The sequence below is a fragment of the Ipomoea nil genome, unplaced genomic scaffold (genome assembly GCF_001879475.1).
Source record: "Ipomoea nil cultivar Tokyo-kokei standard unplaced genomic scaffold, Asagao_1.1 scaffold1043, whole genome shotgun sequence".
Taxonomy (NCBI): Eukaryota; Viridiplantae; Streptophyta; class Magnoliopsida; order Solanales; family Convolvulaceae; genus Ipomoea; species Ipomoea nil.
In genome coordinates, this window is record NW_017617471.1 from 1,705,447 (window position 1) to 1,720,027 (window position 14,581).

At 35.4% G+C, this 14,581-nt stretch overlaps 1 protein-coding gene across 4 annotated transcripts; it reads left to right on the forward strand.

Annotated features, from left to right (window-relative positions):
* Nucleotides 1–390: 390 nt before the first annotated feature.
* Nucleotides 391–10,036, forward strand: LOC109181631 (splicing factor 3B subunit 3). 4 transcript variants are annotated; one of them, XM_019331489.1, is made up of 15 exons: nucleotides 395–755; nucleotides 1,273–1,407; nucleotides 1,490–1,569; nucleotides 1,744–1,827; nucleotides 1,963–2,050; nucleotides 2,152–2,306; nucleotides 2,471–4,478; nucleotides 5,232–5,539; nucleotides 5,857–6,172; nucleotides 6,264–6,422; nucleotides 6,616–6,757; nucleotides 7,109–7,185; nucleotides 8,757–8,896; nucleotides 9,250–9,358; nucleotides 9,559–10,036. In XM_019331489.1, exons 1-15 carry the CDS (start codon nucleotides 576–578, stop codon nucleotides 9,754–9,756), a joined length of 4,179 nt encoding a protein of 1,392 aa, XP_019187034.1. In that variant the 5' UTR covers nucleotides 395–575; the 3' UTR covers nucleotides 9,757–10,036. The 4 variants fall into 4 exon arrangements, with proteins under 4 accessions (XP_019187038.1, XP_019187036.1, XP_019187037.1 ...); XM_019331491.1 differs by lacking the exons at nucleotides 8,757–8,896; nucleotides 9,250–9,358; nucleotides 9,559–10,036 and adding an exon at nucleotides 7,298–8,750 and having other exon boundaries at nucleotides 392–755; nucleotides 7,109–7,256; XM_019331492.1 differs by lacking the exons at nucleotides 8,757–8,896; nucleotides 9,250–9,358; nucleotides 9,559–10,036 and having other exon boundaries at nucleotides 392–755; nucleotides 6,616–6,789; nucleotides 6,960–7,185.
* The last annotated feature ends 4,545 nt before the right edge of the window (nucleotides 10,037–14,581 follow it).

A 14,581-nucleotide genomic window follows, 5' to 3' on the forward strand; every position in this document is an offset into this window, starting at 1 on the left:
CGCATATCGTGCGCATTGGGTAGAAATAGCGCGGGGCGTGTTAAGCTTTTATTTTATTTTTCTTGATTTTTAGTTTTTTTTTTTCTTTTTCCCTTATCATTCATTTTCCCTTTCCTAATAACATCTCTAAAATTCCCTCAAAATCATCATTTTCTCTTTTTTAATCACACTTATAAAATCCCCCTCAAAATCTTCACACTATTAAGGATGCCCTAACTACTGTGATGAAGTCTCAGTAAATGATGCATAATCTTTACCTCCATTCAATATTTCCTTCTAATACAAATTTCATTTTTGGTTATTAAATTAATTCCTTTAAAAGTGGAGTTATGGAATTTTCTTTCTAAAACTGAAAAAAAAAACGGAAAAAACAGTTAAACAGCCTGCAAGAGTACGAAGGAGCAAATTATTAGAACTGGCCCATTTCCTCACTTCTCTACTACTCTTTTCAACTGCGAAGGACATAAACAGTAAAAACCCTAGGTTTATCTGGATTTAATTACCATTCAATTGAATGAAAATTGGAATCGGAATCAAGCCGAGCTGAATACAATCCCTGCTATACGTTGTCTAAGATGGCGGTTTCGGAGGAGGAATCATCGTCGTCGGCGCCGGCGAGTAGCTCCAGGTCACGATCAGCAGCTATGAACGGAGGATGTTATTTGGCGAAGACGGTGCTAAGAGGAAGCGTTGTTCTCCAAGTCGTCTATGGCCACATCCGCTTCCCTTCCTCAAACGACGTTGTTTTCGGCAAGGTCTCCGTGTTATCTCTTAATTTATCTGCTCCGTTTGGGATTATTAATACTCAGTATTGGATTTCTGCTTTCAGTTGCAAATGCTTAGCGATTAAATTTTCTTTAAGTGCAATTATCAACGCTTGTTGTTTAGTTATCTAGGCAAACCCGTGTCCGGAAAGATTAAAACAGTGATGAAATCATCTCAAGTGGGGCTTGTTGCAGTGCGAAAAAAATTGTTTAAGAAATGCGAATTAAAGGTGAAAATTGTGAGAAGGAAAATAGAAATAGCATATCACAAATTGGAATGACTGAGAATTAGGGTCTGCATCCTATGTGGTGAATAGTTTTAGGCATATAAGGTCTCTACAGAGGTGAGGCTAACTGCTTCTGTGTAGGGTACACAAATTCATTAGCTTTAGTATAGTGAATGTGTGAATAGAGCTTAAGTTTGGATGCCATATTATCTTGATTGTAGTCCTTGCTTCTTAGTGCTAGCTGATGATGATAACTGATATATGATAGACATTTGGTTCAGGAGACATCTATAGAATTGGTGATCATAGATGATGATGGAGTTGTACAATCTATATGTGAGCAGCCAGTGTTTGGCACTATAAAAGACCTTGCCATTCTGCCTTGGAATGACCGATTTCATTCTCGAAGCTCACAGGTTTTTAGTTACTTTTCTTTTAACAGTCAGATTTATTTCTATACAAATTCAGGGTATCATTCTATTATTTGTTTCTTTGTAGATTCATGGCAAGGACATTCTGGTTGTTATTTCTGATTCAGGAAAGCTATCATTTCTTGCATTTTGCAATGAAATGCACAGGTTTTGGTTTTGTTTTTTGTTGACTAAATATATTTATATTCTTTTTGCTTTATTTTTATTTTTTTTCCTAATCCTGCTAAGTACTCGATCTATAGTTACAGTGTTCAAATTTAGCTTAGAAACTTATTATTTCCATTTCAGTCTTACTTTTATGGGCCTTCATTGTTGATCTAGGTTTTTCCCATTAACACATGTTCAACTCTCTTCTCTTGGGAATTCAAGGAATCAAATTGGAAGGATGCTAGCCATTGATTCTAAGTAAGTTTTGTCCTTGACTAATAAGTGTAACCAGTACAGTTAGATTGTTAGCAACATTACTTATCAGTTCTTGGGTTATGACTTAGAGTTTGTAGGATGTTTATTTATGTAGGTTTATTACTTTGCTCTATGCAGTGGCTGTTTCATTGCCGCTAGCGCATATGAAAACAAATTAGCTCTTTTCTCTGTCTCGACTTCTTGTGGCAATGATATTATTGATAAGGTTAAGTTTCTAACTGTGCTTTATTTTCTATGTGCTTTCTACCTACCTGAACTGGATATAACAATTGGAGTTGCTGACATTCTTTTGCTTAATGGTATTAGAAAATCTGTTGTCCTCCTGACAATCACGAGGACATTAAAACTGTAAATGGTGTTACTGAAATCTGTGGTACCATATGGAGCATGTGCTTTATCTCAAAAGATCTCCGCCAGCCAAGTAAGGAGCACAACCCTGTATTAGCAATTCTTCTGAATAGGTATGATGACTGATAATGGTTGCACAGAGAAGATTTTGTCAAATTCCCAATTTGTAAAATTGCTTTATTACTGAAACTGGTTTCCTGTTATTCTTCTCTGTGATATTTATTTTTGTTGATAAAGCTTCCCACTGTTAATAAGAAAGATGAATTATCTACTGCAGGGAGAGAACATATAGGAATGAGCTCATGTTGTTAGAATGGAAACCTAAAGAAAATTTGCTTCATGTGATATATCAGTATGTAGAAGCTGGACCATTTGCACATCATATAGTTGAAGTTCCGCATTCTTATGGACTAGTTATACTGTTCAAGGCTGGAGATGCCGTCTTAATGGATTGCAAGGATGCTCATAATCCTTATTTCCTATATAGAATTAGTTTAAATTTTACTCCTTCAGTGGAAGAGCAGAATTTTGTGGAACCTACAATTAGGATTCCTGATATCATTGATGAAGAAGGAATGTATAATGTTGCTGCCTCTGCCTTATTGGAGCTCAGTGACATAAACAAAAGTGATCCAATGAATATTGATGATGATAGCAGCACCAAACCAGGTACTAATTATGTCTGCTCATGGAGTTGGGACTCTGCAAATAAAAACAACCCAAGGATGATTTTTAGTGCTGATTCAGGCCAACTTTTTATGGTTGAGATTTTTTCTGATTCCGATGGCATCAAAATGAGCTTATCTGATTGCCTTTACAAAGGGCTACCAGCAAAGGAGCTATTGTGGGTGGAAAGTGATTTTATAGCAGCTATTGTTGAGATGGGTGATGGGATGGTTTTAAAATTGGATGATGGCAGGCTAGTTTACAGAAGTCCAATCCAGAACATTGCACCAATATTGGATATGTCAGTTGTGGACTACTACAATGAGAAACATGATCAAATGTTTGCTTGCTGCGGGATGGCACCTGAAGGGTCGTTACGAATTATTCGAAGTGGTATCAGTGTGGAGAAGTTGTTGAAAACTGCTCCCATTTATCAAGGGATAACTGGCACTTGGACTGTCAAAATGAAAGTCACTGATAGATATCATTCATTCCTTGTTCTCTCATTTGTTGAAGAAACCAGAGTGCTTTCAGTTGGGGTAAGCTTTTCTGATGTAACTGATTCTGTGGGTTTCGAGCCTGATGTCAGCACCTTGGCATGTGGTCTCATGGCTGATGGTTTACTGGTGCAAATACACAAAGATGCTGTTAGACTTTGCGTGCCTATTGCATCTGCTCATCCTGAAGGTGTTCCCCTATCTTCTCCTGTTGGTGGAACATCATGGTCGCCTAATGATACAAGAATTATTTTGGGTGCAGTTGGGCATAATGTGATAGTTGTGGCCACTTCTAGTCCATCCTTTTTGTATGTACTTGGTCTGAAATCATTATCAGCTTATCAATATGAATTGTACCAGTTGCAACATGTAAGATTGCAGGATGAGTTGTCCTGCATTTCCATCCCTCAGAAACAGCTTGAGCAAAAACCATTAGTTTCACCAATGAGCAGCACAAATGATGCCCCTTTGGCTGCTTTTCCGGCAGAGCTTGACCTTAGTAGTACCTTTATTATTGGTACACACAAACCTTCGGTAGAAGTACTGTCCTTTTCGCTGGATAAGGGCCTTCAAGTTATTGCTATAGGATCCATATCATTAACGAACACTCTAGGAACTACCATCACTGGCTGTGTTCCTCAGGATGTAAAGCTTGTACTTGTTGATCGACCCTATATTCTTTCAGGATTGAGGAATGGTATGCTACTCAGGTTTGAGTGGCCTTCTACCTCTAATATTTCTGTGCTACAGTCATCTAATCTGCAGCATTTCACCAGTTCTAATTTGGAAAATTCTACTACACCATTCACATCTGTAAATTACAAGGCCATGCCTACTTCCTCATCCACTTTATTTGATAAGATGAGGGACAGTTTTCCTATTCATCTTCAACTAATTGCTGTTCGTCGCATAGGCATCACCCCAGCTTTTTTGGTTCCACTGAGTGACTCTCTTGATGCTGATGTAATTGCACTGAGTGATAGGCCTTGGCTATTACAAACTGCAAGACATAGCCTTTCCTATACATCCATCTCCTTTCAGCCTTCCACAAATGCCACTCCTGTTTGTTCCACTGAATGTCCCAAGGGAATTCTATTTGTTGCTGACAACAGTCTTAATTTGGTATAGTTTATTTCCATTCTATTTATTGTTCTTTGCTTAAATGTTGAGGCATCAACTCCTAATTGAATGTAACCTTTTGAATGTTGTGTGGATTTAATGCTCGTAACATTGTATGCATGATATTATTAGGTAGGGTGCCCTTGGTATCTATTACCTTAATTTGAATATTATATGGATTCAATGCATGGAAAAAATGCATGCTTGATATTGTAGTTTAAAAAAAAAAAAAAAAAAAAAACCTAATGCGAATGATTTTTGAGTAGGGTGCCTTACTTTTTATCTAAGATATTAGGTGGAGGAGATGAGGGAAATCTGATAAAACGGTTTGCTTAGTAACTGTTGGAATCATATGACAAAATGGAAGAAGTTGTAGCACTACACCTTGTATACGAACCTAACCACCTGAGTTTCTACTCAGCAACTATTTATGTTTTTATTCAAGTTCAAGACCTGTTTGGAGGTTATCTAGACATCTGCTTCATGCTTCTGAAGTCTGGCCTGTTAGAGACCCTTTTTTGGGACTGTGTTTGTAATGCTAGATCCTCTAACCCCTTCCCCCCTTTGAAAAGAAACTGTTTAGGGTATAAAATACTCCGTAAATATTTTGCCTGTTAGGTTTTCATTCTTGCACAAGAAAGAGCATCATCTTTCCTTGCATTTTCTTTCAGTAATTACAGCCTAATAGTTTGTTTATTCATTATGTCTTCATGGTAATCATAGTTTGATATAACAGTTGTCCTAATTATGTTTTAGGTGGAGATGGTGTCTAGTAAACGGCTTAATGTGCAGAAGTTTAACCTTGATGGCACTCCACGCAAGGTCTTATATCATAGTGAAAGCAAGTTATTGGTTGTCTTGAGGACTGACCTCAGTGATGATTCATCCTCTGATGTTTGCTGTATAGATCCTTTAAGCGGATCAGTGGTATCCTCATTTAAACTGGATCCTGGGGAGACTGGTAAATGCATGGTGTTGGTGAAATATGGGAATGATCAAGTTATGGTAGTTGGAACTAGCCGCACATCAGGACCTGTAATAATGCCTAGTGGTGAAGCTGAAAGGTTTATTATTATCTCCTGAATTCATTTTGGCAGTTTCTTTTTGAGATATGTTCCTTTTATTATGTTGGCTTTAGATTTACGTATGTTTATAAATTATAGTGGATGTTTACTTGTATATTTAAAATTCATAAGATGTTTGAAAATTTCTAACCTGACACTCTGACAGTTATACTTTGAGCTTATTGTTTATCCTAGTAGCTTTCTGTAGCATGGTCAATGATTTTACTTCTTGATCTAAAAGTATTTCTTCAATCAATTGTTTTTAAGTATCTTTGCCTTATCTTTTTGTATTCATCTGATAAATTCTTTTTTAACAGTACTAAGGGTCGTTTGTTAGTCCTCTGCCTTGAACATATTCAAAATTCAGATAGTGGTTCAATAGCATTTTTTTCGAGAGCTGGATCATCTTCTCAACGAACTTCACCCTTCTGTGAAAGTGGGGGATATGCAACTGAACAGCTGTCTGGTAGTAGCCTTTGTAGCAGCCCTGATGACAACAGCTGTGATGGGATTAGACTTGAAGAAAGTGAGCCATGGCAGTTACGTTTAACATATTCAAACATTTGGCCAGGAGCTGTTCTTGCTATCTGCCCTTTCCTTGATCGTAATTTCGTGGCTTCAGCTGGTAATTCTGTAAGTAGCAATATACCTTTTTTTTTGCATAATAAGTTGCCTTGCGTGGCCCCCTCTGTCGCTTCTAATATATGCTCTCTCTTTTTGTCAGTTTTATGTATGTAGCTTCACCAATGATCATTCTCGTCAAAGGGTGAGACGACTAGTGGGAGGGAAAACACGATTCATGATCATGACTTTAACTGCACACTTAAATAGAATTGCTGTTGGTGATTGTAGGGATGGTATCATATTCTACTCATATCGGGAGGTATTAGATTCTTGATCTGTTATTATCACCTTTTTGCTGCTTTATTTTAGGAAATGGTTGAGCATATTCATCATGCTGCTTTCTTAAGTTTGTGTACTTACGCAGAAAGTTCAAGCCTAAGTAGTGGCTTGCATTGGTAGCATGAAATTCTTTTATCGTAAACACGTTACCTTGATTCTGTATTTCGACCCAGGATTCAAGAAAACTGGAACAGCTTTACTGTGATCCTGTCCAGCGGTTAGTTGCTGATTGTATTCTTATGGATGCTGATACAGCTGCAGTTTCTGATCGAAAGGGGAGTGTTGCCATCTTGTCCTGTTTAAATCATTCAGAAGGTAAACTTTTTTCTTTCGGACCTTGTATTATTTTTGAAATCATATTCTTTCTTGTACTTGCAACTGGTTTTTGCTGCAATTCAATTGTCTATATTTCCAGCTTATGCTAGTCTCTGGAGACTATCTGAGATAGTCATAGTGTAATTATAAATTTTAATGGCCTGAAAAGATGTTTCTCTTCTTTGGCCCAAGTAAATGTTTGTTTTGATTTCAATGCTTTTAGTTTCTACTTTTCCCCTTTTCATCTTCTTTGAACTCTTTATCTATTAGTTTCTTGTTGTTGATATGTTGTATGCTGTAATTGCAAAGTTGCCTTTCTTGATTTGTTTCTAACTGAGCTTAGTGTTGCAGAGAATTCCAGTCCTGAAAGCAACTTAGCTGTAGTTTCATCATTTTACATGGGTGAAATTGCGATGCGGATCCGAAAAGTAAGTTTTTTTAGGACCTATTGGAAATGATGTTGCCATGAGATCAGCTGTCATCTGCTGCCACATCATAGTTGTTTCTATGAATCTTGTCTTTAAGAACTGCATTTAAGAGTTAGGGTCTTTTCACTTGTAGACCGACCCCCTTCTTTAATAACTCTGATGGTCAAACTCTTTATCCTAATATTAAGCCACCCTTGGTCACTTAAGTTTTTAAAAATAGCCAGTCTTGGACCCCTACCCTTTAACCGTGAAAAAAAATGCACAGTTCTTTAGTAGATGTAAACTCTTTGGGATTTGGCTAAGTTCATTAGTTGCCACTTCAATTCAGCATCCTTATGAATGGAGGTGGTGCAAAGGACCCAAATCCAGACTTGAACCCAAAAGTTGTCAAGTTCAACATTCCTGAGGAGGATGGTATGCATCTGCCGCTTCCTCTGCTTGCTGTTTGACACCATCGATGTCAGAACTAGGCATCCGGTATGAGCTGTAAAATTTCAGATTTCAGAGCTTAATCAAGATCTCATCTCTATAAACATTCAAGATCTTTGTCAAGAACAAAGTTTCAGAGCAGTTTATGAAGAATAACCTGATTAAATGACTTGGAAGATTAAATTGCTAATTCATCATTGGCCTATAGTCTACAAATCATTGGAAAACAACAGGGGGTTATTAATTGCCCTTCTTTTCTCTGCTGAGAACAGGGGAAGGAGGATTTTTTCTACAAATTTTTACCTGTTGCAGCATCTGTCTGTTGAACTCCTCTGTTTAGCAAATCAAATGGTTTTTGTTATTTTGAATCCAGCTATTGGCTTATGTTGTCAGCTTGCCTCACCTGTTGTGGTCAAGCACTTGAATTTCCGTAATCATGTACACAGTAAACAGTAGGGAATAATGCTGGCAATTTTTAAAGACCTAAGGAACCAAAAGTGTTTAAAAGTTATCATGAGGAGTTTGACCATCAGCATGGTGAACAAAGGGAAACCAAAAGCTTAAAACTCCTAAGAGTTATTAGTATAGATGATAGGAACACCATTTATGGACAAAAAAGGGTAGTAACTGCAGTTAACTGCTGACTTATATTATAAAAATTTTAGAAACTAAATGACTTGAATGTTTATAGAGATGAGAACTTCTACTCTCTATATATGATTCAGCTTACTGAAGCGATTTGGACTAAAATAATGTGTTTGTGGAAAAGAAATTTGCTGCTCTCCTTAACTGGAGGTGTTCTTTATTTGTGGCCACTTTCTGACAACCTGTGACAGTGTGAGCTAATGATTAAGACAGACTAATGATATGCCAGATTTTGTTACGGAAATACAATGCTGTGTTTTCTGTGGCCTCAAAGTACCTTAATAAATGTGGAGCTTAAATGCGGGCTACTCTTTATTTGTCAGGCTTTATCTCATGGAAGTCAGCTGATTTTACTAAAATTTCCAATGATTGGACTTAGAATTTTCTTGTTAAATGACAGCAGAATTTTATAATATTGTTTTTCTTTTAAAATATTTTTATCATGACTAGTTGGTCATGCTCTTCACAAATATGACTCAAGGAACTACTAATTGCAGGGCTCATTCTCCTACAAACTTCCTGCTGACGATGTTTTGAGGGGCTGTCGAGACACTAATGGCGTTAGTGATGTGTCACAGAGTAGCATTATGGCTAGCACACTGTTAGGAAGCATAATTACTTTTGTTCCTCTGACAAGGTATGAAATGATTTGGTGATTCCTTTGAAGTGTCAGTATGCATTGACTATTTGACTTCCTTGGTCTCTATGTGAACTGTTTAGCTAGCCTGTTCCACTTGATACACACTACTGAAATAAATGGGGGAAAGAAAAATAGAAGAAAAACAAGGGCTGGAAATGGAAACATGTTTTTATCACTACTGCATTGTAATATGAGTACCATGTACTGTCCAAAATTGACTACAGTTTTTACTATTAGGAAAAGAAATTATTGTTGTAACTTCAATTCAATGTTCCTGAAGTAAATGTTTCACAGAAAATAGATCCTGGACTGCATGTGTTTTCATTGAAATTTGCTTTGCTTGATCACAGGGTGGAATATGAACTGTTAGAAGCAGTACAAGCAAGGCTTGTTATTCATCCATTGACTGCTCCTATACTCGGAAATGACCATAATGAGTTCCGCAGCCGTGAAAGTTCGGTATGCAATATAATAGTAATAATTATTATTATTTTGATTCTTTAGCTAAAGGATTTTTTTGAAACTTGTTGGTACTTTGTGAAAATTACTCCCAATGGGTTCTTTGGGATAGGAAATTGAACTAATGCTAATATGTAAATTAAATTGATATGAAGATAGGAAAAGTTTATAAAGTTTGGTGATGCTCATTCATTTGGCAGGCTGGGGCACTGAGGGTACTTGATGGTGATATGCTTGCTCAGTTCTTGGAGCTGACTAGTATGCAACAAGAGGCTGTATTAGCGCTACCCCTTGGCTCACATAATACAATCATGTTAAATTCAAAGCCCTTGCCTGCTCCTATTACTGTTAGTCAGGTTGTGCGTCTGCTGGAGCGGGTTCACTATGCACTGAATTGAGTAAAATCATTTTGTAAGAATACAACCCCCGGCCTGTTCTATTTAGTTATACGATCTTCCAATCGACCTGGGGTTTGCTCATTATGCCTTTTGTGTCATGTCAATATAAGTCCGAAACTTGTGCACATTTTTGTTACAGGTGTTTACTTGGTTGCATCTATAAACTTTCTGTGTTTTCTTGTAGTAGTTTTAGCTTGTAAATTATTATGCACTTGCATCTGGGATCAACCACAAATATAAATTGTAGATATTATGCTTTAATTTGCATTTTTCATTTGAATTCTCGTAATCTTGATTTCTATAGAATGAACTTATACAAGGATAAAATCAGTTGTAACAACCACTCTAAGATTAGGAATTTTTTTTTTTAAAAAAAAAAAAAAAAAAAACCAAGATTGGAACCTATAAATAGCTGGCATACATTATGCCAGACGTTATGCCATGGAACCGTGTTCACCATGAATGGTGAACACGGTTCCAACGGTGTTAGTGCGCCGTTATCTTTTTTTTTTTTTTTTTTTTTTTTTTTTTTTTAATTAATTACGTGACTGCCTACACATTCACTTTGGAACCATGCCTATACATTCACTTTGGAACCATGAGATTATGAATTTTCTGTTATGAGATTATGAATTTTCTGTTATGCGATTATGAATTTTCTGTTATGAGATTATGAATTTTCATTACATTCATAATTTCGGAGTTTCGGACATTCATAAATTATGAATTCATGCATGCACATTCACTTTGGAACCATGCCTACATATTCCCGTCCGAAATCACGGACATTCATAAATTATGAATCCATGCCTGCACATTCACTTTGGAACCATGCCTACACATTCACTTTGGAACCATGAGAGTATGAATTTTCTGTTATAAGATTATGAATTTTCTGTTATGAGATTATGAATTTTCAGTTGTGAGTTTATGAATTTTCTGTTATGCGATTATGAATTTTCTGTTATGAGATTATGAATTTTCATAAAATTCATAATCTCATAACAGAAAATTCATAATTTGATCAGTAACGCGCCGTTAACTCCACATCCGCGATTTTTTTTTTTTTTTTTTGCCTAAAAACGACGTCGTTTTGACTTGTGTTCACCATTCTCGGTGAACACGATTCCACGGCATAATTTGCGACATTATGCATGATAGGCCAACCACAACCCCAACCCCAAGTCCCCAACCCCACACACATAATTGATTTTCTTATTCATACATGCAGCATGTGAAACAACCTCACCTTCCCTCTGATCTCTTCCTACCTATATAAGTGGCTCTCATTTCATCCTCCCTTCAAGAAGTGTTCAACAAATCATCCTCAAACAATCCTTTACCATCATGGTTTATGGCCATTTGAATATTTTAATCAAGTTTTATTTTCATATGGCCATAACCCATGAATAGTGAAGGATTTCATTGAAAAATATTCTACGAATAAAGTAGAGCACAAGGTATTTAGTGAAATCGCTACAAAGAATGGTAATACATATAATACAGAGTGTTGACAAAAAAAAAAAATATATTATTATTATTATTTTTAAAATTCTTCTATGAGCTTTTCCTTTCCCTTTGTCTATTTATCTACACAATTAATTTTACTTGTAATTGTATACTGTGTTTTTTAATAGCTGTCCATATTGAACTTTCATGATTTCCATATTTTCATGAGTCATGAATTCCTTTTAACACTCCGATCCCCAGGGCCTTTCTAATTTTGACGTTTCATGCAGCCTGTCACAAAAATTGCAGCTTTTACTTTTATGCATTTTCCTTGCTGATGATGATGATGATGCATGTATAATATGGGCCGGGGTTGATCATCATACCCCTTCTTGTTAGACTGTTTTAATTGATGAAAAGGCCGTTATTGTAGCATTGCCATTCTTTACCCTTATATATATATATATATATATATATATATATATATATATATATATATATATATATATATTAGCGCTCAAATACAGCGGTGGCTTTAGGTGGGGCGGTGCAGCCATATTAGCATCGTCCATTCTGCTTAATTTAACGATAGTGATTAATTTATGAAGATTTAAGTGCGCCTGGGTAAGTGGGAGGTGTTTTGGTAATTGTAGTGGTCATTTATCGGTTGCTTGTCGGAATACACCAACAGTGTTAACAGGTGTTAGGAAAAAGCACCACAATGAAATGCACAAATACACCAAAAAACACACAACACACCCCAAAAATACACCATATAACTCACCACCCCAATGATGTATTTCTGAACACTGTGTGATGCTTTTATTCATACCTGGTGATGCGCATCTAATTTGTGCATGTTTTTTTGGTGTACATTTTCTAACATGGATGGTGTATATTTGTATAACTATTAGTGTTTCCGCACTGACCGCATGAGAAGGCGCGGGCGCACCTGAATTTGGCACCAACACGAATCCTCAAATACACCACAGTAAGGTTAATAATGCACCCATAACGAACATAAAACACACAACACTATGATTTGATCTATTCTGGTGCCCAATGACGACTTTAACCTTGCAGTTCGCGTAGTATGAGAACGTGCGCGAAAATATCAGAAAAGCCTTGATGAATGTGATTCGTTGGATTATCTAATCTAATGGTTTACAATTAGCCGCACCGTCGCACCTAAGTGCACTGCCGCACTTGAACCTTTCTCTCTCTATATATATATATGATGGAAGCTAGGAAGATATAGCTAGCACACAAAAAGAGTATGTATAGTTTTAAAACCAAATATAAATTTTGCTATAAATATGTAAGTCAAGGTAACATTGCATATCTTAGCTCAAAAGCACCACTAACAATATAATCAAGTTAAGGAAAAAAATGATGAAAAATATAGTTACGTTAATGACTTTTTTTTTTTCATTGATAGAAAATTCTTATTCACAATATGCATGTAATGAGTTTATTCTTTCAATTTATTGGGTCCTAGGTTATGTGCAGTGCTTAATACTAATTGCAGACACTATCAAATTAAATCAGACAACACTTCAGCATTGATAGTGTTGTGTGATTTGATAGTGTCTGCAATTAGTATTAAGCACTGCACATAACCTAGGGGGCCAATAAATTGAAAAAATAAACTCATCCCATGGATATTGGGAATAAGAATTTCACATTAATGAAAAAAAAGTCAATAATGCAACTATTTTCATCATTTTTTTTCCTTAGCTTGATTATATTGTTAGTGGTGCTCTTGAGCTGAGTATGCAATGTTACATTGGCTTACATATTTATAGCAAAATTTATATTTCAAAATTTATATGAATTTAAATTAAATTCGATATGAATTTAATTTGTTGGTTGAACGTTATTTTTACTACCTCAGCTCACTAAAGGACCGGGGGAGATCAAGAAGAGTTGCTTTGATACGTTTGCTATATATGTCACTTTTAGTTGCTATTGGAATAGAATTGGTTTGACGTTGTTTTCATAAGATAACCATTTATTGTTTCATCATTTTACATGTGTCAAATAGGGGAAAGCCAACGAACCAAGCTTTCATTAAATAAGCATGATATCTTCAAATAGGAGAAAGCCAATAAATGGTTATCTTATGAAAACAATGTCAAACCAATTCTCTCTGAAGTGGTGCATTATGATCGATTCAGAATTTACTGTAAGAGTATTTCTTTCATTTTTCAGTTCAAATGGAAAATGTCATTGGAATTGATTTTACTTTATTTTCAAATTATCTCACGTGTTAGTGGTTGACAATTAAATTTTATAGAGCATTCCTAAAATGTGTGTGGACCTACTTTATTGTTTTAAGGGAAAATGACACTTTTTCCCCCTAAGTTATATACTTATAGCAATTTTTCCCCCTCAATTATTTATGTAAGTATATTAACCCACTCAATTATTTTAAAAGTGGTAATTTTTACCCCTGATATATTAAATTGACATTTCTACCCTTAAAGTAAACATTTTATTTATTTTACTTCTCCAACAAATTATTGTGTATATGTAGCAATGATCACGGTTCGGTTCGAACTGAACCGGACACTATAGCAATCGAATTAAAAAATTTTGGTTATGATTCAGATCTAGAATCCAATATTTAGATTTCAATTTATTAAATTTATGAACCAAAAAAATTGGATCATGAACCGTGAACCGGCAGTTCCGGATCCGGTTCGCGATTTTGAACCGTCTTTATTTTAAAATTTTATTTTATTTTTTATTTTAAAATAGTCTAAATTCAACAATAAATGTATTTTATTTTTTCAGTTCGGAACATGAACCGGCCATTCCGATTTGCGATTTTAATAAACGCTAAATATCGCGTTTTGATTCTAAATTGTAATTGGAATATTTTGATTTGTTTGTTATAGTGTATGTTTGGTTTGAACCAAATTATAGTAATAATTTGTTGGAGAAGAAAAATAAATGAAATATTTATTTTAAGGGTAAATATGTCCATTTAACATTTTAGGGGGAAAAAGAGCCACTTAAATAATTCAAGGAGGAAAAATGCTATAAGTATATAATTCAGGGGGAAAAAGTGCCACTTGTTTTAAATCATTTTCATTTTATGTCAAGTAGTGCTAGTGGTTAGACACTCCCCCAAAATGTTTAGATTTATTTTCAAGTGTGTAACATGGAGTGTGAAATAGAAGGTGACATTATATTGAAATTGGGATACGTTATTTTTATATATATCTCCATTTCCTATTTACACATTCTAAATTCATTTATTTTTTTTTATTATAGAATTCCTCCTCCTTTACTTTAAAATTTTAAAATATGAAAAAATTCTTAACTTTCTTCAAAAAATTCTTAAATTCATTCGTGGCGTGTGACGTGCGTG